This window comes from Chelonia mydas, chromosome 2 (genome assembly GCF_015237465.2).
Source record: "Chelonia mydas isolate rCheMyd1 chromosome 2, rCheMyd1.pri.v2, whole genome shotgun sequence".
Classification (NCBI taxonomy): Eukaryota; Metazoa; Chordata; order Testudines; family Cheloniidae; genus Chelonia; species Chelonia mydas.
In genome coordinates this window covers 113921899-113946105 of record NC_057850.1, presented here as the reverse complement: position 1 = coordinate 113946105, position 24207 = coordinate 113921899, and the positions used below count along the sequence as shown (strand labels likewise).

The 24207-nt window shown below is 41.8% G+C and overlaps 1 protein-coding gene across 8 annotated transcripts in view; it reads right to left on the bottom strand.

The window, feature by feature from the left end:
* CAGE1 (cancer antigen 1) overlaps nt 1-23965 on the bottom strand; it is a 28500-nt gene extending 4535 nt beyond the window's left edge. Inside the window, exons 1-14 of one of the 8 annotated variants that reach the window (XM_043540149.1) lie at nt 23782-23965; nt 21819-22034; nt 20368-20400; nt 19221-19317; nt 17433-17920; nt 16936-17127; nt 14690-15886; nt 13972-14094; nt 12586-12735; nt 7402-7506; nt 5337-5417; nt 3062-3169; nt 2484-2588; nt 1894-1964 (exon numbers count right to left, since the gene is read on the bottom strand). In XM_043540149.1, coding sequence (XP_043396084.1) covers nt 1894-1964; nt 2484-2588; nt 3062-3169; nt 5337-5417; nt 7402-7506; nt 12586-12735; nt 13972-14094; nt 14690-15886; nt 16936-17127; nt 17433-17920; nt 19221-19317; nt 20368-20400; nt 21819-22034 — 2966 coding nt within the window. In that variant the 5' untranslated portion in view covers nt 23782-23965. Of the gene's footprint in view, nt 1-1893; nt 1965-2483; nt 2589-3061; nt 3170-5336; nt 5418-7401; nt 7507-8816; nt 9377-12585; nt 12736-13971; nt 14095-14689; nt 15887-16935; nt 17128-17432; nt 17921-19220; nt 19318-19727; nt 19845-20367; nt 20401-21818; nt 22035-23712 lie in introns of those variants that run through there. The other 7 variants (XM_043540148.1, XM_043540146.1, XM_043540147.1 and 4 more) reach the window with 7 other exon arrangements.
* Nucleotides 23966-24207: the final 242 nt, after the last annotated feature.

Genomic DNA, 24207 nt, shown 5'->3' with positions numbered 1-24207 from the left:
CCGTGAAATCCTCTGACACTTACTGTATTGATGAAGATAGTCCATAATACATATTTCTGTAGTATAACTGACACCACTAGTCCCATGCAATCTATATGGGATATATATCAGCCTTTGGAAAGAGGTTTGGATTACATAACCTTATTATCTCTTACATATTTAATCAACTGCATGCTTTTACAAACTCAGGCCCTGATTCAGGGCAGCAGTTCAGCACATGTTTAACATTAAAAGCATGTGCTGAAGTGCTGCCCTGAATCAGAGCTTCAGTGACTAGTCCTGCAGAACCTTATTTACAGAGCTTGGTGTTTACTACCCTTAGCAGACCTGCTGATGTACTTTGTACTACTCATGGTAATAAGTAGTGTGCATAGTGCAGGATTGGGCCTTCTCATTGTTACCAGGTCATAAAATAAATTGGTTACCGGATATGATGTCATATTCATGTGGAGTCTGATTCTGCAAGGTGCCAAGTGCTCTCTGCTCCCATTTACTTTATTATTGGGTACCCCATTTGAGATCTGAAAATCAATGGGACTTGAGAGCACTCAGCACCTCAGAGAAATGGGTCCTAGGGGTCCATGCCTGCTCCTAGTGAAATAATGGCAAATCTCCCATTGACTTCAATGGGGTTATGATTAGGCATTGAGGCTGGGATTTTCAAAAGCACTTTAAGAGGTTTAAACTTCAAGCTCTCATAAAATTCATTAGGATTTCAGGCAATTAACTGCCTTGTGTTCCTTTGAGAATCACAGCCTTAAGAGTTTTAATTTCCAGAAAGGAATTGTTGCTGTTACACTGCAACAACATTTTCTCAAAAACATGCTGATTTTTTGTTCTGTCTAAAGAACAGTGATAACTGTTTGAAGATCAAACAAATAAAAAGAAGTTGAGAAATAATATGTCCTGTCAGCTTGACCACTTTTGATGTACTTGTCAGACACAGAAGAAACAGAAACAGAAGATAGCTGTTGAAAGTCAAGTGATCTAGATAATTTTATTGTCATTGTTAAGGAGAAAGATGGAACTGATCATGACTCTTTCAAGTACATTAGGAAGTGTAGCACAATGGTTGAAGCACTCCAAATAGCCACACTTAAAAGCATTTCCAACTTCCATTTGGTGTTGGTGGGTTTGTTTCTGTTTGTTGGTTTTGGGAAGAAGATTGATACCAAAAAATGTTATAAATAATATACAGGCCTCAAACTGTATATATTGCAAAGCTCTTATCCCAGTTCTCAACTGGAATGGTGCAAGTTGGCCCTAAATTAGGCATAGCCAGGCCTGGGAAAGGCCCCCATTTTAATGGGATGCTCAGGTAATGGAAGGCAGCCATAACAACTTCTGTGTCACTCTCCCATTGCCACTGTAGGGAGCATGGCCAAAGCTCCAGAGGCTCCCCTGCACTCTGACAATCCACAGATGTCATATCAACTCTTTGGGACAGATGTAAGCCAATGAGTTGTAAATTGGTCCACTGCAGCTAGTGTAAGCGGGACTCACCCTTAGGCTGCTCTAACATACATTGTGTGAATGCTCCATGACACATCTTTACCAAGATAAGACCACCTTTGCAATCCCCTTCCAAAGATTCACTGTTTACTCCATTGCTGCAGCTGAGGATGGAGGCCTATCCTTTTAGTTTCGGTGATATGTATTGTACAAAACAACTGATCTTTGTTCTCATGTTTTATGTTGTACAGTATCTAGCACATTTCAGTAATTATAAAATGTAAAAATACTGTCATATCAAGGAACATAATTTATTCTTTGTCTCCCTGAATAAGGGAAGCAAGAGAAAATCTCTCTCTCTCTCTCTCTCACACACACACACACACACTCTCTCTTCTCTGCAAAATGAAGAAAATCAAGTAATTAGTTCAGTCAACCTACTATGATATCTGGGAACTTGCTATCTCAAGCCTTTGGTCAGCACATTCAATAATTTCCTCATATGATGTTACCTTTCAAAATAAAATCATCAAGCGATTAGCTGCTGTATAATATCTAAAACAGCAAAAGACAGTTTCCACAAAGCAATACATTCTCATCTCCATAGGCCTTGCATTTGTATGTGTTGTTCCCACTGGCCCTAATGAGCATTCCACAGCTATATCCTACTTGTCCTGCTCATGCAGATAATCCTACTGATTTTAGAGGGACTAACCATGTAAATAAAGTAAGCAGGACTTGGCTCATATGCTAAGTTTCTACACATACTGAGTTTAGCTTGCTTTTCTATCAAAGTATATCAAACCCAGCTCTGTGTTCTTTAGAGGTTTCCCATCCAAGTATTGATCTGGCCCGACTCTGCTTACTTTGTGAGATCTGACAAAGAGTTCACAAGTCTAAGAAGACAATTAACATAATATAGGTCGGAAGAGGGGGAGAAACATACAATATAAACAAATGTCCTGAAAATGTCAACTTTCCATTGTGTCAGGTTAACATGTAGCGTTTCTGCTATACAATCACACTTGTACCTTGCATGTCAAGCTACCCAAATCTCCTTTAAGCTTCTCATTTTCTCCTGTGAGTCTCTTACATTCTTCTTCCTTTAGCGCCAGATGGTTTTCCAGTTTTGTAATCTCAGAAAAACAACAAAAATATTTCATTGACAATTACTGTTTTAAATGTGTCCTGTTAAACATCAGAAATAAAGAGCTACCACTCAGAATGGAAGAGTGGAAGATAGATGGCAGCCGTGACTTCCTGAAAAGGGATAGTGGTCTTTGCAAGCCTTTATTTGTCACTTGTCTCAGTTCCCAAATTGTAAAGTGAGGATAACGCTGCTTGTACTTACTAGGGGTATTGTGAGGCATAAATCATTAATATTTGTAAAGTATTTTGAGGCTCCCAGATAAATAGAAAATGCCATTACTTATCACCACCAGAATGTGTCTGTGTTTGTATGTGTATGTAAATATATCCATAGGAGTACGTAAGGTTCACCAGACTTAGGAAGTGAACTAAAATGCAGTGTGACAAAGCATTATTGTACACTGATTTCCAACAAAAATAACTTCCAAGGCCTTATTCTGTCATATACTGGTTTCCTCACCTGGCAATGGAGGTCATCACTTTGCTTATGGTATTCACCCAGTTTTGTTCTCAGCAAATCAAGCAGTTCTGTGCCACTCCCAGTTTCCTCTTGACCAGCACCTGCATCCTATGGATAAATGTGTCATTAAGGAAAATTGGGTCAAATCCAATATTAGTCATTATACTTGCTTCCTTTTCTATAATAATGGATTTCAAGTTCCATCATGTAATTAGTCTATTTTTACAACTATTATCCAAACCACTCAATCTACCAAAGACTAGTTTGGTCTTCAAGGTTTCCAACACACTCATTTTTTTAAAAAATTGCTTGTCAAAATCAGGACAATATAGTCTCTGGGCCTGATTCTCCACTTGTTAATCCAGGTTTAAACTGGTGTAATTCTGCTGATTTTAGAAGTGTTACACTTACCTAAAACTGGAGTAATGCAGTAATGACTCAAATCCTCTATTTAGTATGTTTACATTTTCCTAAAGACTACATCCCAGAATTTAAAATGTTTGGTAAACGTGACTGATCCACAGAGTTCTATTCATTCTGATAGAACTTTTTAAAGTGTAAAATGTAAAAAGATTATGGCACAGAATCTCACCCCAACTCCACTCCCTTTGTGACTCTCAGGCAATGTAAAGGAAGCTGAGACCCACTATAACTAAGGCTAAGATTTTGTCATGGTTATTTTTAGTAAAAGTCACAGACAGGTCACGGGCAATAAACAAAAATTCATGGAAGCCATGACCCCTCTGTGACTTTTGCTGCTGTGGCTCCATGGTTTCCCCCACCACTGTGGTGGCTGGGAGCTGTGGGGTTTCCCCTCCACCCATGGCAGGTAGAAGCTGCGGGGGGGACCCCTCTGCCCCCGGTGACTGGGAGCAGCAGAGTGACAATATTTCCTAAAGAAAAAATGGGACACCCCCAGCCACTTGCCTGAGATGTCCCCCTCCCCCCGCACAAGGCTGTCGCCTGTCACTGGAACCCCGAGGAGGGCTCCCTCAGGAGTCTGTCACCTGTTGCTAGAATCTTGCAAGGGGGCCCCTGTCGCTGCTGTCGCTGAAACCCTGCCAGGGCCCCGCTAGCTGCCACCTCCAGAGTCCCACAGCCCCTGGGGCTGAAGCAGAGAATGTCATGGAGGTCTCTGGAAGTCGGATTCCGTGACTTCCATGACCTCCATGACATAAACGTAGCCTTAATTATAATTCCCATGCAAGGAATTCCCCAGCACTGGATGTCCCCAGATGGCACACAGATGTCAGACAGGCTCTAGGCTGCCTTCCTTGCAGGCCCTGGTGCCAGGGGTATATCAGGACTGGGAGTGGAGAGCGAATGACCAAAGTTTGACTCCCTCAGGCATTCCCCAACTGGACCATAGCCAGCTGGGAGAGGTGAGGCATGTGGCAATGAAGTATGGGTCCTGGGAAACAAACACATCCAATTCTGAATCCTGACCTACCTAGACCTTGTCTTCTTGATAGTCAATAAAAATATAACAGCTCTTTTACAGATAGGGCATGAAATTTGGAAAGGGAGAGGAAGAGTGAAAAAGGAGGCCTGTCTACATTAGGTAAGTCACTATGTTAATGAATGGGGTAGCACTGCTAGCACTGTCTTGCCCTGCAACAGAGCAGTGTGACTTCATTAGACCGTTTGGTGTATATGTATTAGTGCGGTGATTCCAAACACACCCAACTGTTATTGTATCTATGCACTGAAACTCCGTCCTCAAAGTTCCCTGCATATCTGTCCACAACAGGGGCACAGCAGCAGGTGCTAAGCTGGCAGAACTCGGATACACACATCTAGTTTTTATTGTACCGTTAGTAGTAGTGTATTCGTCTTAGCACCCAGGGCCCTAATCATGACTGAGACCCTATTGTGTTAGGTTCTATACACACACAAAGGGTATGTCTAGGCAAAATCACAGGGTGTGCAGCTCAAATAGACTTTCCTGAGCTGACTTTAATTTAGCTAGCTCAGATCCTGGAGTAGTGAAGCAGCAGCAGCGCACGCTTAGCATAGGCTAGCCCTTAAGGTAGTTATCCAGCGTGCTGGGTTGGCCTGTACTGTGGCAGCTTCACTCCAGGACCCGAGCCAGCTACATTAAAGCCACTTTGGGTTCATCTGCTTAAACTGCAATCTAGACTCACCCACAAAATGAGACAATCCTGCCCCTGGGGAACTAAGTCATATTTTAATCTAATATCACCGTATATTAATACTGACCAAAAACCAACCTATTACCTCTAATTTCTATAACTGTTGATAATGTTGAACTCACCTCAGTCACTTGATCTTGGGAAGCTTTCTCATGAATAATTAACTCTCTCATGGCTGCTATGCTTTCCCTGTGTTTCTGTAACTAAATATTTACAGTGATTAAAGTACGTGAGAGAGAGAATATATGCCGCTCAAGTATAATTTATTTTTAACACAAACATCGTAGAAAAACTATCAATCACACAAGCAAATCTTGGGTGGAGAGACGCCCAACCAAAAAATACTGCCTTATAAATGATACACAGAGCCTGGGTGTAGTACATTATTTATATCACTTCAGTATCCACAGAAGGAAGCACAGCTACCAAATCTATCCAATTTATTCTGTTCAGATTTTTGTATCATGCCCATTGCTGTGTTCATCCAACAATTTTTATTACTTCTCATCCCAGTCCAGGCACCTATGCAAGGGTACAGCAGCATGGAGATAATTGCAGGATCTGGCCTTAGGGATCAAGCATGCCTGTTAGACCCTAGCCCCTGCTGAAACCCATCCCTTCCCTGGAGCTGGCTACAGATCTGTTCCTTAATTTATTTTTTATTTATTTTGATTTTCATATCAATTTTCTCTTTTCTTCAGACAGAACAGCAAACGTGGGTACATTAAGGGACATTTTGTAGCAGTAATAGAGTGCAGCAACTGACATTCCCTTTAAAGAAATTCAGAGTTCCAACTGCACTGTCATCTCTTGTAACAATATTTTGGTATCAATACAGGGGCATAGTAACTCTGTAAAATAGTATGTTTATACAAGCTTATTTATAAGGCGGTATCCAGAACGAAATGTGAGGATCAGAAACCAGGTTCCCAAGATAAGTCAGTTTAACCAGCCATTCAAGGTTAAGTGGGAGAACAATTTGATTCCATTTAGAAACATATACTAAGTTCAAGTGTTATTTACTCCTTCTCATAATACAGGAACAAGGGGCCACCAAATTAAATTAATAGGTAGAAGGTTTAAAACAAACACAAGAAAGTATTTTTTCACGCAACGCACTGTCAACCTCTGGAACTTCTTGCCAGAGGGTGTTGTGAAGGCCAATACTATATCGGGGCTCAAAAGGGAGCTAGATAGATTCATGGAAGATAGGTCCATCAATGGCTATTAGCTAGGATGAGCAGGAATGGTGTCCCTAGCCTCTGTTTGTCAGAAGCTGGGATTGGGTGACAGGGCATGGATCACTTGATGATAACCTGTCTGTTCATTCCCTTTGGGGCCCCTGCCATTGGCCACTGTCAGAGGACAGGATACTGGGCTTGATGGACCTTTGGGCTGACCCAGTATGGCCGTGCTTATGTTCCACCACTGTACAGCACAAGGTAGGGTGGCAAGATTTGCAGATGCAGAGTATTCCCCATCCATAGTACTAGCAATGGAGCTTGAATGCTTCACCACAATGGGCTTGGTTCTAGCTCCTCCTAGTGGACCAGTACAGAAGGTATGGACACTGCACTCAGTATTGGCACGCATCCTAGCATACGGCAATGTACCTGCCATTTATCCCCATTCTTTAGAGTCATGGAAAAGTCATTGCCTGAATTTGTTCTTGGTAGTCTTCCGAATTAAGCAGCCATGCTATTTGTCAGGTTGCTGAGTAAATGGATTCTACTGTATAAAATATTTTGACTGGAGTTTTGACTTACACTCCAGTGGAAACCTCCTGGCCAATTTAAAAGGTGATTAACAGAGGGATATAATACCCAGACCCACAGATCGAGGGCACTATTTTGCTGAGTTTGCCCCAGAAATTTGGGAACATATCTCAGCAGGAATTAGAATTATAAAAAACAGCATCATGGAATTATAGGTGATGCCTTTTATTGGAAAATTCAGAATTAAATGGGTAAGCTTTTGAGGATTGCACCTTCTTCATCAGGAACCAAACAGAGATTCAGACCCTGATGAGGACAGTTTGAGTCTCAGAAATAATTTTCATAGTCATTCCCATAGAAGACATCACCTAGCATTATGTTGTTGTTTTGCTGAATCTGTCTTTCTTCTCGGGACAGTCTGGGCTGGCAGGAGCCTCACTTCTACCTTCACCAAGAATGAGGGAAGATTTACCTCTTTCTCCAAGGTTTTCTTTTTAAGGGTGACGTTCTTCATTTTTTCTCCCAATTCAGTAATAATTTCACTCTTCTTGGAATATTCGATGGTAGAATCCATGTCCTAGTAAGCATAACAGTGAGACAGCATTAACAACGTTTAAACAGTCAAACTAATGAGATTAACCAGGCCTAACTGAGGTCTGTTCAGAGCTATCAGGTTCTGAACTTGTTCCCTAGACCAGATAGTGCTGGGAACAGTAGTGACTTTAAGGGGAAAGAACACCTAATATTATTGTTCAGTGACATCCCGATGGCCTGCCCAGAGATAGTTCAGATTGATTTTGGAAGCAACCACAACTAGAGGTCCTTTGCTGGAAGTCCAACCACCAGGCTTTTAACCATGTAACTGCAGTACCCTGTGATCTGCACCGGCTGCTTTTTAGTTTCCAGATGAAGTTTAAGGTGTCTGTTTTAACTTACATTGTCCAAAATGGTTTGGAACCACCTGCCTACATGAGAGACTGGCTCCCTCCCCTTGAGGCACAACCTCATCTGTGATCAGTGGAGGTTTTTGTAGCTGGAGAGCCCTGGCTTAAACAGGAAGGGCCTGCTGATAGGACATTTTCCATGAGAGATCTGTGACTCTGGAACTTACTTCCCCCTTGGTTTACCAAAGCACAGATTTGTGAACCTTCCAGACATGCTGTAAAGGACCATCTTTCTTCTCTTCCTGTTTGGGAAGCATGGCTTGAAGGACATGGATTGAATAATGTAGGGAAGGGGAGGTTAGCTAGGATTACTGTCGTGGGAAAATATAACTATGCCAGTGGTGGGAGATTTAGTTTATTACACATAATGATTTCAGTGTTACCTTAGCTATTATAAAAATTCATAGAGCAATAGGTGGACACTTGAAATAAGTAAAAAATGAATGACAGAAAGGAAGAATTGAGGGGAATAAAAATAATTCCCTCTCCCTCCCAAAGACTCCCCAAGGATTTGCCTGTGATTAAAATTGAAGGGTAGGCTTGAAGTCAAAATGGGAGCTGTTCTTTGGAATTTTATGTGTGCATTATTTATTTTTATTACAATAGCAACTACAGGCCCACTATGCTAGCCATTGTACATACACTTAGCAAGACACAACCTCTGTCTCAAAAAGCTTACCATCCAATTAGACTAGACAAACTAGGGGATGGGAAAAATGGAATATTATTCCCATTTGATAGATGGGAACGGAGGCATAGAGAGAGTAAAATGGCTCCGCAATTGATGATGTGCGGTTGCAGCAGTACACCCATGAATAGATCAGTTCTCTTCACTGGGGCTCCATAGAGGCTCACTGTCACTACATGCAGTTAGCTGAAGGACCAGGACTCAGTGACTTGATCAATGTCATACAGGATGTCTGTGACAGAAATTGAACCCAGATTTCCTGAATCCCAGTCCAGTTGTGCAGAATTTGACCCCTGGTTTCAATTTTGTCCTTTGTTCTGCTCTGAATTTGTCAAAGAGGGCTTAAATAAACACTCAAAATATTGAATAAAATATAGACATATTAAGAAATTAAATGATTAAATAACAAACATATCCATTATAGGAATAGCCAGTAATGCTGTTGTACATCATGAAACAGCCATACAACTGAGGAAGAATTCACCACTTCATTGATGCTTGGGTTTTGCAAATTCTTTACTCTTTTCAAACAATGAACTAAAATTAGTCCAATATCAGTTCTAAATTGTCCATCTGTCCATTTCTCTCTTCTCTTCTTCCATGAGGCTTGTAGATGTTCTGCCATGCAAGGAGTCCATACAACTTTAAAGGTCTTCAGTATGGTTTGAATAGAATAGGCCAGTGCTCCATTTCCTGTACATGCCACATACTGTATTACCAATCATTATTAGTCTGTTTCCCATTGACTTCAGTGGGCACTGAGTCAGGTCCTAGATGCGAGGGGAGACTCAGGCTTCCAAGCTCTCCCTATAGTACTGAAAGAGGAAAATTACTGATATATTTTTAAAAAGTTTATCACAAGGAATGTCATACAGACTCCTGCTACCTCTAGCAAGATTCAAACGGAATATGTCAACACACACTACGGAACTTTTAGTTTGTGGTAGCAGGGTCCACTCAGCAAGTTAATGCACGGCAGGCCAGTGGGGTGTAAATTCGCACCCTGGCTTGCTGCAAGCTAACTCACCATGTTGGCAAGCCCCACTTTTACAAACATAGGCCCTGCTCCTGCAATGTGAACTGCATGGGTGAATCACTGCATCCACCTGGATCCCTGTGGGTTCTGCCCACATGTTGCTCAATGCAGGATTGGAGACTTAGGAAAGAGAATGGAAGGAATAAGCTATTTTATACCATTGCATCTAGGGAAGGAGTCCAAATTTTTGAAAGGTGTTGTTATTTCACAGTCTATGTAGCAGGGGTGAAATCCTGGCCCCATTGAAATCAACGAGAGTTATGTTATTGATTTCAAAGGGGCCAGGATTTCACCCCAGTTCTTGCAACACTGTGAAACTTCACACATCCACTTGTGTACTGGCAAGACCTTTTCTCATTTCCATGGCTATGAAACATTAACATTGCAAAAGAAATCAAGAATATTCAGAAATTTCTATTTGCAAGATGAAATAGTCACCTTCATGAGGGATACAAGAGAGAACCATCCTTGGATCCAGTGGAGAATTTTCATCCTGTTCCAACAGTTCATTTGTTATTTACGGTAAATTCTCCCAATATGTTTGTAGTTTTATACAATTCCATAGTATCTGTGTGAAGTCAGCATTTTCTGTACTACAGACCAGATTCTTTGCTGCATCTGGTCAATGTAAAGTACAGCAGGGATGACACAAATGAGCCATTCTGCAGCTCCCTGACTTTCAGACTGGTTCTGTCCCAGTCCTAGCCCTGCTGTAATTTACAGCATCTTGGTAAGTGCTCGAAATCTGCGTGGCGCGGGACGGGTTTAGGAGGGTTGCCAGTGCAGGGCTGGTGCTAGGGAGTGGCAAGCAGGGCAACTGCCCGGTGCTCCACGCCACAAGGAGCCCTGTGAAGCCGAGTTACATGCTTCAGCCCGAGCCCTGCTGTCCAGGGCTCAAGCCCAAGCCCCACCTCCTGGGCTGAAGCCGGAGCCTGAGCCCCGCTGCTTGGGGCTGAAGCCTGAGCCCAAGCTTAAGGTAGGGGGTAAAAAAAAATTTTTAAGTACAAAGGTGGTCGCCAGCAAAAGAAGGTTGAAAAATACTTCTCTAAACTATGCCTCAGGGCATGTCTACACTGCAATAAAAGACACACGGTATGGCTGCTGTTGGCCCAGGTCAGCTGACTAAAAATTGCAGGGTAGACATTCAGGCTCAGGCTGAAGCGCAGCTCTGAAACCCTGCGTGGGTCTCAGAGCCTGGGCTCCAGCCCAAGCCCAAACGTCTACACACACTGCAATTTTTAGCCCCAAGGTCCAAGCCCTGCAAGCCTGAGTCAGTTGACCGAGGCTCTGAGACTTGGTGCTGCAGGTTGTTTTTTATTGCTTTGTGACCAACTAAGACAAACCAGAGCACAGTAGCACTCTGGCCACACCTCCAACACATCTCCTCTGCCAAGCCATGGAGCAAGGTAGCAGCCAGTCATGCCAGCTCTACTCCAGGGGAGGACACCCCATGCTGGAGGAATTTTCAACTGAGATCCCATTTTGGCTCCTTAGTGCTGCCAGCATGACACAAGTGGGCTGAAGAGGCTAAATAATTTGGCCCTACATCTCCAACACATTCTTCTGTTTCCAGTAGACATTGTCTATCAAGAAATAATGTGATCGTAATGCACAAGAATTTTCACATTCTTTATACAATTGCTCAGGAATTGCATGGAAATATTAATGGCAGCCATCGGTTCCAGAGATAGAGGACACTTCATAGCTACCAAATCAGTTCCCCTGGGAATTAAGTCAAAGGAGCCAGAAGCAACCACTGAAAATGTTTCTTCCCTGGTTTGACACCTATGGCTAAGCCAAGGATACTATGCAGGTAGGTATGGCCTACACCAGAAGCATTGCTAAAATGCAACCTTGTTGCTAACCCTACTTCAGCTCCACTAGTGTTAGCAACTCACCAGCACTCACTCACCAGAAGTCTTTCTTTAGCAGATCATAGACACACATTTGGTCTAATGCACAGTGCTTAAAATGCTGGCAGCGACATGGAACCTAGTCTACACCCTGGCTCTCAGCATCGTTACGCTGGTGGAGCTGAACCGGTGTTAGCAAAAATGTCCCTATTGTAGTCAAGACCATAGAGGCTTACCGATAAGAGGAGAGAAATAATTTGATATTTTTCATTAACCTCAGTCACAATTACTTTTCTTTTAATATGTCTCTCGTGTGTTTGTGTGTGTGTGTGTGTGTGTGTGTGTGTGTGTGAATTTAATGCTCATGAAGGGTGCGGGATTGACAGTCCTGAACAACATCGACCTCTTTGTATCTGCTGTATAAATAAAGCAAAGTACAGGCAGCAGCAATGCATGCGTCCTGGCAGCATCCCTCAAACATGCTCTGGAGAAACCACCTCTAGGAATGAGACAGTAATTCTGACTCAATGCTCATTCAGGCCCTGAACCAAAGTCCAGCAACACTACTACTAAGGGTTCCAATGAGCAGAGGTAGTTTTTGTGATGTAGATACCTGTCCACTGGAACTGGACTGAGACCACCAAATCATTTCATATAGGCCACCAAATAGTCATCAGATGGTTGCAGACTTTGCTCACTACCTATGTTGGCTGGATTTGAAAGCAGCGTCAAAACATTTCTTCCACCCGTTTGTCAGTGGAAGGGAGTAGTCTGAGTGGGGTTTTGGCAATGCTAGAAGAAATTTCAGGTACATCTCCATCTTTTTTTTCTTCTTCTTGCCTTTCCATACATGGACAGAAAATGTTGCCTTGGAGCCAGCAACCTAAAATCACTTCCAAGCTAGAGTTACCAGCTTAGCAGGGGAATGGGAGCTCAGCCTCGTGATTGTGGCTTGTTAAAGTTGCCGGGAGGAGTTAAAATAATACGTTTTTGTTTGTTTGTTTTCAAGACATGTCTGAAATTCCTTTATTTTAAATACAGCAAGAGCGAATACCAGGTGACTAGCTCCGAATGGATCTGAAATCAGTGCCTAGGACCTGCGTAGATAGGCATTGACAGGGTTGTTTTGCATTACCTGGCAGGTAAGTAGTCCCTCTGTGAGGGACAGAAGGCTGCGAATTTTAGATAGAAGCTGGGATGCTCGCTGCACATATGGAGAACTGAAATGGTCTTCTTCACTGTGGAGGTTTTTCTGGATTAAATCAGAATGCATCGACTTCATATCCTGTATGGACACATTGGGGTCTGTCAGATTACAGGACAAAAAGGATGCCTCCCAAATGAAAATGCAAGTAGCGTGCATAACTAGTCTTACCAAAGAAAAGCTACATGCAACACAGGATTCTCACCAGCTATAGTTACCATTCATAAGGAAAGCTTCAGAATGAAATCTGGGGACTGAACATGAGTACATGACACTGTGCTCTTAGTTTTTACAATGATGCTTGTATACTTCATGTTCTGACAAGGATCTCCTACATGGCCACTAAAGGCCAATTCCTATTTACCAGAATTTCTCCCCAAGGAAGGGACCATGTCTTCTTTTATATTTGGAAGGGACCTAGCACACCATGAGTGTTGGGGAACCTTAGGGAAGTGGAGCTTTCAGTTCCCACAGAACAAGCAGCGTGTCTCTCCTACCCAAGATACATCCTGAGATCTGTGGGGCCACCCTGCTGGTCTCACACATCAACAGAAGTGTGATAATTTCATGCAAAAGTCCAGAAGTTCCTCACTATTCCTGGTTCTCCCTGACTCTCTTAGTAACTGCTCCCACTAGCTCCCCACTGGACCTATCCCCATTCTGTGAGTTTGACAACACAGAGCTGGAGTCTACATAAGATAGTACATGGAAATCCTGAGAGGTGGTGGGAGCGGGGAGGAGGAGGATGACCCAGTCATGCCAAAATCATGTACAGAGGTTTCTGCAGTGCTGGAGGAAAAAGGTATGATGCCACATTAGCTGAATCCCCCGCCCTCTGACATAATTTAGGACAAATTTGGTGTGCACATTCCATTCTTTCATCCGCTCCATTGCGGGGGGGATGGATGTGGACACAACTATTTTTCCACTTTAATTTACTGTACATTTCAAATTACAAACTGTAAAACTTATCTCCATTCTATGTAATCCAACGTTTGTGTGAGCCATGTATAAGATATTTCCCATCTTAGAGCCCAATCCAGCAAAGCACTTAAACATATGCGTATCTTTTAATTGCAGGAGTAGTCCCATGTACTTAAAGATAAGCACATGCTTAAGTACTTTTTTTGGATAGAAGTCTTAGTACTTAGTCCTCTTCCTGCACTTCTTACTCAGTCAGAATTTCCACTGGAGTCAATGAGAGTTTTGCATAAGTAAGAAAGAAAAGGATCATGTCATCTGTATACATGAAAGTGTAACTGCTATTTCTATAATAAAGCATTCTTCTAAGAAAGGACAGCACATGTCCTAACATACCAGAAGAAACCTCCTCAGAATGTGCATCTTCCACTCTATTTCTTCTTCTTTCTTCCTTAGTTCTTCCTTCTGTATGCCAATTTTATGTCCGAGCCTCTGGATCATTTGATACTGCATCTGCTCCTAGCATGAAGACAGCAAAATTAAAGAAGAAATCAACATATGCTGCTTATATCTCTGCTCAATACAAAGGCTCATTTACTCAGACCCATATTCTCGCCTCTCACTGAGAAAAGGGGGGAAAAAAAGATAGAAAAATACCACTTTTAGGGGACCAAAACTCTCCCCCCTCCCCAAACACACACATTTTGAACGCCATATTTATTTCAGTGAGGGATTTTAAATACATAATCAGTGCTTACAACCACAACATTCAGACTGTAAAAGTTGCATTTAGCAGCTATTTGTGACTTGCATTTTATGCAAGTGTGTGTGTTTGCTATGTGTGCTTTGGGTGAAATTCACCTCTGTATACAGCGGCAGATCAAGCCTATCACCACTGAAGCCTTCAAAATAGGTCTTAAATGGGGCACAGGCCTTGTGCTGAGCTTCTGTGGAGGGATGAATTTCACCCCATCTAAAAAAGTGAGGAAAAGGCACATGGTGGTCACTGAGTATAATAAGGCAGTTGGGCTCTCTATTCTATTCTAAGTAACACAGTTTCTTTTACTTTTTACAGTAATACAGTACGTCAAGGTTCCAAAGTGTATACTAATACCTTTACTATTTGTGACTCCCTGATTTTGTCATACTGTTCTTTCCACCTGTCAGTTTCAAGCTGGAGAAAATGATTTTGCTCTCTGTCTTTCGCTACCTGTTGCTGAAGCTCTTGGTTCTCTATTTTGAATGCACTGATCCGTTGTTGCATTTTCTCTGTTTCAGCCCGTTCGTTTTCAGATTCTGTTTGCAAGATTTTAATCTGAGCAACCAGCTTGTTATATCTGGACTCCAACTGCTGCCTTTCTGCCAGCCAGTCGTCTTTCTGTCTCTGAAGTTCTGCCTGAAGGGACAGGAGTTGTTTCTCTGCATTCTCCTTTTCTTCCCTAAGTCTGTGCAAGGTGGAAGTGGCAGTCTTGGCCTCATGATCCAGTTTTTGTTTAAGATGCCGCAGCTCTTGTATTTCTTGCTCTTTCCTGCGTATAGTCTGATCCATCTGTAAGCACTGGGTCGTAGATTTGGTCTTCTGCTCCATCTCTGCCTCATGCTTTTCCTGAAGGAGACTATAATCAGTTTTAAGTTTTTCCAGCTGCAGCAGAAGGGCTTTTCTTTCAGCCCCAGCTTCCTCAAGATGGTCCCTGGCACTGGATAAAGCCTCCTGCACATTCTTCAGGCAGCTGTCAGTCTCAGTCTTCTCCACAGTGATCTTGTCCTTTGCTTCAATTAGATCTTCGATGTTCTTCTTCAGCTTGTTTATGGTTTCTATAAAATGCTGCTGCTGGACAATTTCCACCTCTAGCTGTTTAATCTTAGTCTCCAGAGAAATGTTATCATAGTAAAGATCCATGATTTGGGTATGCTGTTTCTTCTGGTCCTGTTCTACTTTCTTCATGACCTCATCCAAATCCATACTCCCCTCTTCAAGCAGCAGCTTCTCTATTTCTTTAATCTTCTTCTCCAAAAAAATATTATCATACTGAAGATCCATGATTTGGGTTTGCTGCATTTGCTGGTCCTGTTCTAATCCCTTGATGACCTCATTCAAGTCCACATCCCCCACCTGAAATAGCCATTTCTCTGGGCCAACCTCCGAGTTTTTTGTCTCATACATATTGAAGGATGCTTCATAGGGACTCAGGCAGTGACTTCTTGTACTATAAGATGGGAGAATTCCTCTGTCCCCTTGCTTGCATTCTTCTTGGCCATTGAGTGACTTCTCAGAAGACTGGAATAAAGACTTCTCAGATATACGTGCTCCCTGAGGGACAACCACAACCTATTGTCACTTATTAGAAAAACAAAAGCATACATGACTTGATTGACTGTGACTGTCTGCCTTACCTGACTACTTCACCTGAGGATAATTTGAATGAGTTCCATTTACTGTAAGAGAACCAATATTGTTGCCATTTTACCATTACAAACAGGAGGTCATATCCTGCCCTCTTTAGTCAGTCCTCCTTACTCACACTGCATTTCCATTAACTTAAATGGAAGTATTACTTATCTGAGAACTGAATCAATCTGGCCCAGGCATAGCAAAGCAAAACAAGGTTAACAGATAAATATAAATTTTTAAAAACACTTTTCATAATCATTTTTTTCTTTTGAAATTATTAACTCCTCATTTTTGTAACGGCAAAAAATAAAATTGCAATAAATTCAAGACAGAATCTTTCCCAACCAGAAATAGGATGCTGTGTATTTTCCTGGACTGACAATGAATAAAAAACAGCATCTGCAATGGCAGTTCTGCAATGGCACCCATGGCTACTGTGTCTGTGCAGAGCCCCAAGGAAATTAATGGGGCTCACAGGGTGCCATTGTAGATTTGGGTTCTAAATTGTGTTGAGCAACCATCTTACAACAGGAATTTATTAAACTCAAGCCATCAGGCACAGCTATTGCACAGGATAGCATGAAAGTGTAGACAGAGCATTGAAGTTGAAAGGGCAAACAAGACCACAGATAAAAAATGACTTTCACTGATCTGTGCAGCAATGTATGTATTGAATTTCTGTATGGCCTACATAAGGGAGATGTCACTCAATTCAACCAAAAGAGAGATAAAGGGCCAACTGACTTCAGTGGGACAGAACCGGGTATCAGTGATGCCTAACACAAGAAGGCCCTGATTTTTGATTGAGGTTTCCCAGATGCTATCATAAAACTAAGAGTAAATCGGAGCAGAATTTGGCCCACACATTTTTATGCAGCTTTTCAACTCATTTAAACAAAAAATTTCTTCCCCTTGTTGCATATCTGTGGCTAAAAGGATAGACAAATTATAAATAAAAGGCATCTCACAGACTCAGACAGAAGGCTGCCGCCAACACTTTCCTCTTTGTTGCAACAATGTAATAAGTTGCTCTTGATATTTTCTTTCATGAGTCTATTTGATTTCATCAGAGCTTGAATATATTCAATGTTTTCATCCAAAGAGACTGGAGAAATATCCTTCAAATTCTCTGCACAGTCAACATGTTGCTCAGTGGCTGTCTGCCAAAAGAAGGTAAGTGTTTGTAAACTGAATGGTTACGTCAGTGAAAGTATGCTCTCTCATAAAATTCAGAGCTCAGTTAATTCAATAGGCATTTCTATTGCACCCAACTGTAGTATCAAGGGGGGATTTAGAATACATCTACTCTATTATTAATATCATACATCAAGAGGTACACTACTCTCCCACAGAGAGTACTACTAGGTATACATATCATTTCAAATATCACCACTAGCTATAATAGGGAACATTGTTTTCATCAACATGCTTCCGCTTTCTTGTGGATTGCAGTTTGAAATCTTACCATATTTTCTTCATGACTGGCTGCTTTGCCAGTCAAGTTAAAGTTGTCCTCTCTGAAAAATAATTGTTCAGTAACAAAACACGGATTTTTCTTAATTAAAGAGCCTGTGGGTTGAGTGAGAAAATAGGACACTTCTTTTATGGGGGATTCCTTAACAATGCACTCCAGCAATGACTCCCCCATTATCACAAATGGATCGTCTTCCAGAGGTAACAATTCTTTTGCCAGTGAAACTTCCTCATTCTCAGTTTCCCATGATGCTTTTTTAATTAAGTCTTTTCCAGTAATGAAGCTTTCCTTTGACCAGTCCAGCATTTTGCTGTGTTGTGTTGATTCTTCTTTGGATAATGATTCCTCCCTGGGGAACAATATTCTTTCATTATCTGAGGATTCCTTCCAGTCTGCTACATACAGAGAGTCCTTGTTGCTAAGGCATGTTCTTGTATCACATAATTGTGTCAAGACTTTCTGTGAAGAGTCTTCAAAATCTGCACATAGTCAGGATGGCATTGAGTAAATACATTGGAACTGGTTCACAGAACATTAATAGAAATATCACACTGTAACTGGGCCGAGGTATGCTGTTCTGTTTTGGGTTAGCACAACAGGTGTATGATTTCCTTTCAGTTTACATGGCTTTCTGATCGGAAATAACCTAACCTGAACATGATGCAACTGCATGAATGCTCACGCCAGGGATTATGTTAGCACACTCCAATTTCAGCCCTCAGAAACAGGTCTGCAACATCCACTGAAATCAGTGTGCATGTGAGGGCAGAATTTAGCCTATGATGTTGGGGAATAGTGAATGATGCAAAAGAATTAGCGTGCTGTGGACTGAATCCTGGCCTCTATTGTGCCGACATGTAAAGGAAAACGGTATAGGGAGCCTTTTATACTGGAGCAAGCAGCAGAGCAGAATCAATCCTGATGCTCAAGGCAGTTCTAGGAGGTACTTATGATTAGCATGCTGGCTTGCACACTATGGGCCAGATCCTTAGCTGGTGTAAATCAGTGTAATTCCATTGACTTCAGTGGAGCTATGCTGATTTTCACCAGCTGGGGATCTGGGCCTATAGCCTCTAGAAGAGGTAATCTGCCAGCTAGTGGGTGTGTGCAGCCCCCGCAGCCAGCTAAACACACATGCTGCTGTCAGCAGCAAGTGCTAGTTGGGCGTGCATCCTGCTCCAGCTCACAGGATTAGGCAGCAGCATGTTGTGGCAGCCTATTCTGAGCCATTAGTGAGCCTGCACGAAAGGAAGGTCTGACAAGTCAGGAACAGCTGCGAGGACCAAATTATCTCATTTCGGTGTCACCATGGATGCAGTGGAAGGGAATTTATTATTCACTGCAATTTACAAGTGAAATTTGTGTGTTGGTGAATTCAGTATGGACCTCATGTTTCTTCTCTAGGTTATTTTCTGTCCTGTTGACATAGTTGTGTTTTTATGTAAATAAATACACCTTTGCTTACACAGTATCTTGATTATATTCCTACTGTTTCCAATATTTCCTCTTTGCTCCTTCCTGTCTCTGTTGCTTATCTCCCTTACTAATGTCACATCTGAAAGATAGATGGTAAGTGCTTGATCTAAAACCTATTGAAATCAAGAGGAGCTTTCTATTGATATTAATGGACTCTGGACCAGGCTCCATGTGCTTTGGGGAAGAGAGTGAGTCTTTCTATACCTTCTGTGAAGAGCCACTATAGCACACTTAAGGGCACTATAAAAGAAAGACAGTTAAAGTTCTTTCTATTTCATGATTCATTGCCAAAGAGGAACATACTGTATATCAAATTTTCCAACTCTGGCTCAAAAAGATGATCTCCTTTGTAGAGTCTACAGCCAGGATTCCCTTTCCTCTTCGCATTCTGTATTTCATCCTGCAAACACAAAAAGGGGAATCCTTAACAATCCTCATCATTTGGATCTTCAAGGCCTTACTTATCACAAAAAGTCACTACACACAGACGATTTTTCTGTTTATTTTCTCCAATAAGTGTGAATCACAGTGTATTTCTTTTACTAGCCAAAGATGAGCAAGCATCATCATTAAGGTAACTGAACTGAGGGCACAGAGAGGTTCAGGGTTAGATTAAGTTTTGTGCCACCACCTTGTGTATGGAGCAGTGCACAGCTACAATTCCTTGTTCCTGGAGGTTAGTAAAAACATGATACCGACTGCGATCAATAGTAAATTACAGCTCCTCACATGCCAGCTCACTTATGCCGGCTGGCATGTTAAGTCGCGGTGGAGCTGCAAATTAGTCTTCTCTGTCCACTCCCTGCTGACCTGTATGGGGGTGAGGAAAACGTTCTGGGCACGCAAACCCTGCTTCCTCTCACTTGTGCTTGAGATCAACAAGACATAGGGAGGCTGCACAGAGATGGCGGTAGTTGTCTTATAGCCCTGCACAGTCATGTTGGTCAGGTCCCACCACAAGAAAATAGCAGAACAGAAATTAGAATCCTGATCTCTGAACTCCAGCCCTCTGCTCAGTCCAATACATTACAGCTTCCTCCCTGTTTCATTGGCTATCTAGCTATCACTGGGCTATCCATCAACATACTATCTGAGTTTATTTATTCTCACAACACCTCTGTGAAGTAAGGAAGTTTTATTTTTCCCGTTTCACAGCTAGGGAACTGAGTCACAGAGAGATATTAAGTGATTTGTGCCAGGTCACACAGGAAGACTGTGGCAGAGCCAGGAATCAAATCTGATCTCCTGAGACCCAGCACAATACTTTAAATATAAGATCATCCTCCTGAGGGCATGGTACTTTTGCTAGCTGCTTACAGAAGTAGGAGCTTCATTGAAATCAACCCTCTCACAGGTGTCACATATTCCTTAAGGAGTCACTTGCATCACCTTCTATGACTGTTTCAGAATGAGCATTGTTGGCCTCCTAAAGGAGCCATATCCAACCCACCTTGGCTAGAGAGATGGTCACCCACATGGAGGCCTTGAGGAAAGAAGGGAATAAAAGCAAATATGAGAAAGTATCCCTAGAGTAGGAAATAGTTAATAATCAATGTTACAAGCAAGCTAATTCCCAATCATTCAAATGAATCACCATGTTTACTTGAAGAATTCCTTATTAAATATATAATGGAGTAAACCTGCAAGTCTCTACTTCAAACCTATCCCAGGTGATCAGTAGTAGCGGAAACCATGGGATAGTTGATCCTAAAATAAATGAGAGGGTGATCTCAGCCCAGCTCCTAGTTCTCCCTGGCAGCATCAGCAGAGGCAAAGACTGAATGGGCACAGGGAATGATTTACACTCTCAATGCTGGTCCCCCCTAGGTCAGGGTCACCAACATGCTGACAGGACAGCATGAGGAAGCTTACGCTGCTGCTACTCACGCTTCATTTATTTTGTTGACACACAAAGAACTTCAGCCCCCAGGACCATCAACCCTTCATAAACATTAGATTCTCTTTAAGCAAAAAAATATATAGAATACCTAGACTGCAGGCCCTTTGGGGAAAGGACTCCCCTTTTTGTTACTTGTCTGTACAGTGCCAAGCATAATGGGGCCCTGATCCTGGATTGGGTTTCTTAGATACTACAGTATAATAAAAAAGAAAAGGACTACTTGTGGCACCTTAGAGACTAACCAATTTATTTGAGCATAAGCTTTCGTGAGCTACAGCTCACTTCATCGGATGCATACTGTATGCATCAGATGAAGTGAGCTGTAGCTCACGAAAGCTTATGCTCAAATAAATTGGTTAGTCTCTAAGGTGCCACAAGTACTCCTTTTCTTTTTGCGAATACAGACTAACACAGCTGTTACTCTGAAACCTACAGTATAATAATAAGTAAGAGTACAGTTTGTTTTCCTATGCTACCTTTCATACTCAAGGCATCTCAAATCATGTTGCATTAAAATGATGTACATACTGATAGAACATTAAGGCTGGAAGAAATGTTGCAGCTCTCTGCAGTGTACAGGTACTGGGCAGTAGTGCTTTAAATAGTTTGGGAGCCCTCTAGTGGGCATTCCTCTCTTCTATTTTTGATGCCACCAGAACCCTAACAGAGCAGTGGTGTATATATGGAGCTAGGCCTTGAATACATATATATTTAGTAAATACAGTTATTTGGAACCCAACTATGTCTGTTTGGTTTCCTCATATTCCTAATGCTGTGTAGAGAGCAAAGACACACCACTGTCTTAACAACAGCTCACGCAAAACCATGGCCATGAGAACCTGCCTTACTGGGGGAGAATATCAGTTAGGATACCAGCATGTAATTCCTCTACTCCTTTGGTAAAAATATCCATGGGATATTTAATTTCCATGTGAACTGATACTAGAGACTGGCATGGGGGAATTTAGAGATATCCCAAAGTAGCTCTATGACGTACGTACCTGAGAGATCTCTGAAGCTGTACTGCTGCTTTCAACATTAAGAGAATCTCGGTGGGTCAACTGCAGAGAAGCATTGCTGAGGGAAATGGCATCTCCTTCACTCATTGTATTTAAAGGCTGCTGAGTAAAAGCATCGACCTCTGATTTACTGATTACTGCCAAAGTCAAAAACTTTTGATAGCCTTCATCTTTACATACTGGATGGTGAGGAAACATCTACAAATAAAAGATTGTAACCCTTTTAATTTCACCTAGCATAAACCACAAACAATAGTAGCAAAAGGCTGGCCTCCACCTTCATTTTTCTAACACACCAACGACCAAGCAGTGATCAAACTGTCTGTGTATTTGTTATTAACAGTGTTGTGGCAGCCATGTTGGTCCCAGGATATGAGAGAGACATGCTGGGTGAGGTAATATCTTTATTGGACCAACTTCTGTTGGTGAAGCTTGAAAGCTTGTCTCTTCTACCAACAGAAATTGGTCCAGTAAAAGATATTACCTCACCCACCTTGTCTTTTGTATTGAATATTAAGACATTATTATGACATACGTAGAGAAATGTGATCTAGTGAGGACTGAAAATTGGAAATTCCATTGGGTTCAGTTGGAGTTTTGTCTAAGGAAAGATCTCATTAGAAGATTTTATAGCATATTATATACACCCATATATATAACACAGAGAGCACACAATCTACATTACATATTAGATAATGGGTATATGAGTGTATATATATATCTGCCTTCATCGAGTAGCAATCTTTACTCGGAGAAAGCTTCAACTGAAGTCTGTGAAATTTCTGCACCCAATATATATATTCTGCCAAGTAAACTCTTCTTGAAAGTAGTGAGTATTTATTCCTAGTAAGGGTAAAAGGACTTCTGGGAGTGATAGTACTACTGATTTATGTAACCTATGTATGAAAATTCTGTAATTCATACTTGCAATGACCTTCAGAATACAAGGCCCCTCCCTACTTGTCTATCTATCATTACAGGTCCTTTCAGTGACTGGGGTATCAGTTTAGAATAAGGGACAAGCAGAAGAGCATTTGGAACCAGAGTGGTATTGGTCAGACTCTTCAGCCATAAACAGGACTGTGTGCTCACTATGTTCACAGTGGAGAAGTAAGGGCCTGATCCAACGCCTACTAACAGATTTTCAGATCTAAGGCAGAATCCACTGATTCAGGTCTCCTACTCCAAGGAAACCCTAGTATTTTTGATAGCATGACATGACAAAGTATGCTTTCAATTTAGAATAAACTGTAACAAAATAAGGATGACTTTATAAATATTTTTATTCATCTTTTTTAATCACTAGAGTTTAGTATTAGGGATGGATGAACTGGTTTGAATTAAAAAGGCCTGGGATTAAATCCTGGCATTACTGAAGTGAATGGGAGTTTGACCATTGATTTCAATGGAGCCAGGATTTCACCCAGTTCTTAGACCAAACCTCTCCCTGACCCAATTTTCACGCACCTTTACGCTTGCTGGTCCTAGTTGGATCAGAGGCATACAGTATAAGCCAAAATAACATAAAAAAAGGGCAATTCTCATGGTATTCCTGGAAAGACTGAAAATAGATTTACCAGAATTTTTGTGAGAGAGCCTGATTTTTGCAAACCAAAATAGTTCAAATTTTTCAGAAAAGCATCTGAACTTTGGAGCTTTTCACTAATCCAAACCTCCTTAAGGTTAATAGTTCATATCATAATATGGGACGCTTTAGTAATTTCTCTCTTAGAAAAAAAAATCTCCTAGGGAAATACTATCACAGTAACGATAATAACCTGCCCCTCCACCCCCTTTGTATTTTATGAACTGTATTTAATCCAGTTTAATCTTAAATTCTATTTGGGACTTTTTTATAAGTGGAGAAGAAATTTACCACTGGGCAGCACCTCTCTTCACTTCTCATAAGCAGTTTTTGCCAGGTTTTAAATTCTAATAGCCTCACATCTTGGATCCATCTTCTGAATTTCGGCCAGGTGATTCCCGTTCCCTCCTAGACCGTCTGCGTACGAGGTGGGTTGGGGGCTAGCTGTTCTTCTTAGAAGTCCGGTTGGCTAGGACTGCGGTGACGTCACAAAGACCCTCTGTGACATGACAAATCCACAGCCAATCCCCCTACCTGAACGGCTGGAGAGGGGCGGGGATGAGAGAGCCTTGAAGCAGAACGTTGGGTGTGTCTCATGGGCACGTGTAAACGGAATTGGTGCTGGAGATTTGTAACAGCGACTCATCGGCCCGCGGCTCAAGTTTAGCCAGCGACTTGTCACTTATCTTATTCCCCGCAACCTTACACCGCATTACACGCTACTAGGTTTGACAGCCAGCTCCTTAACCGCGATCGAGATGCCTGATTTCAGGGTTCACAAAATAA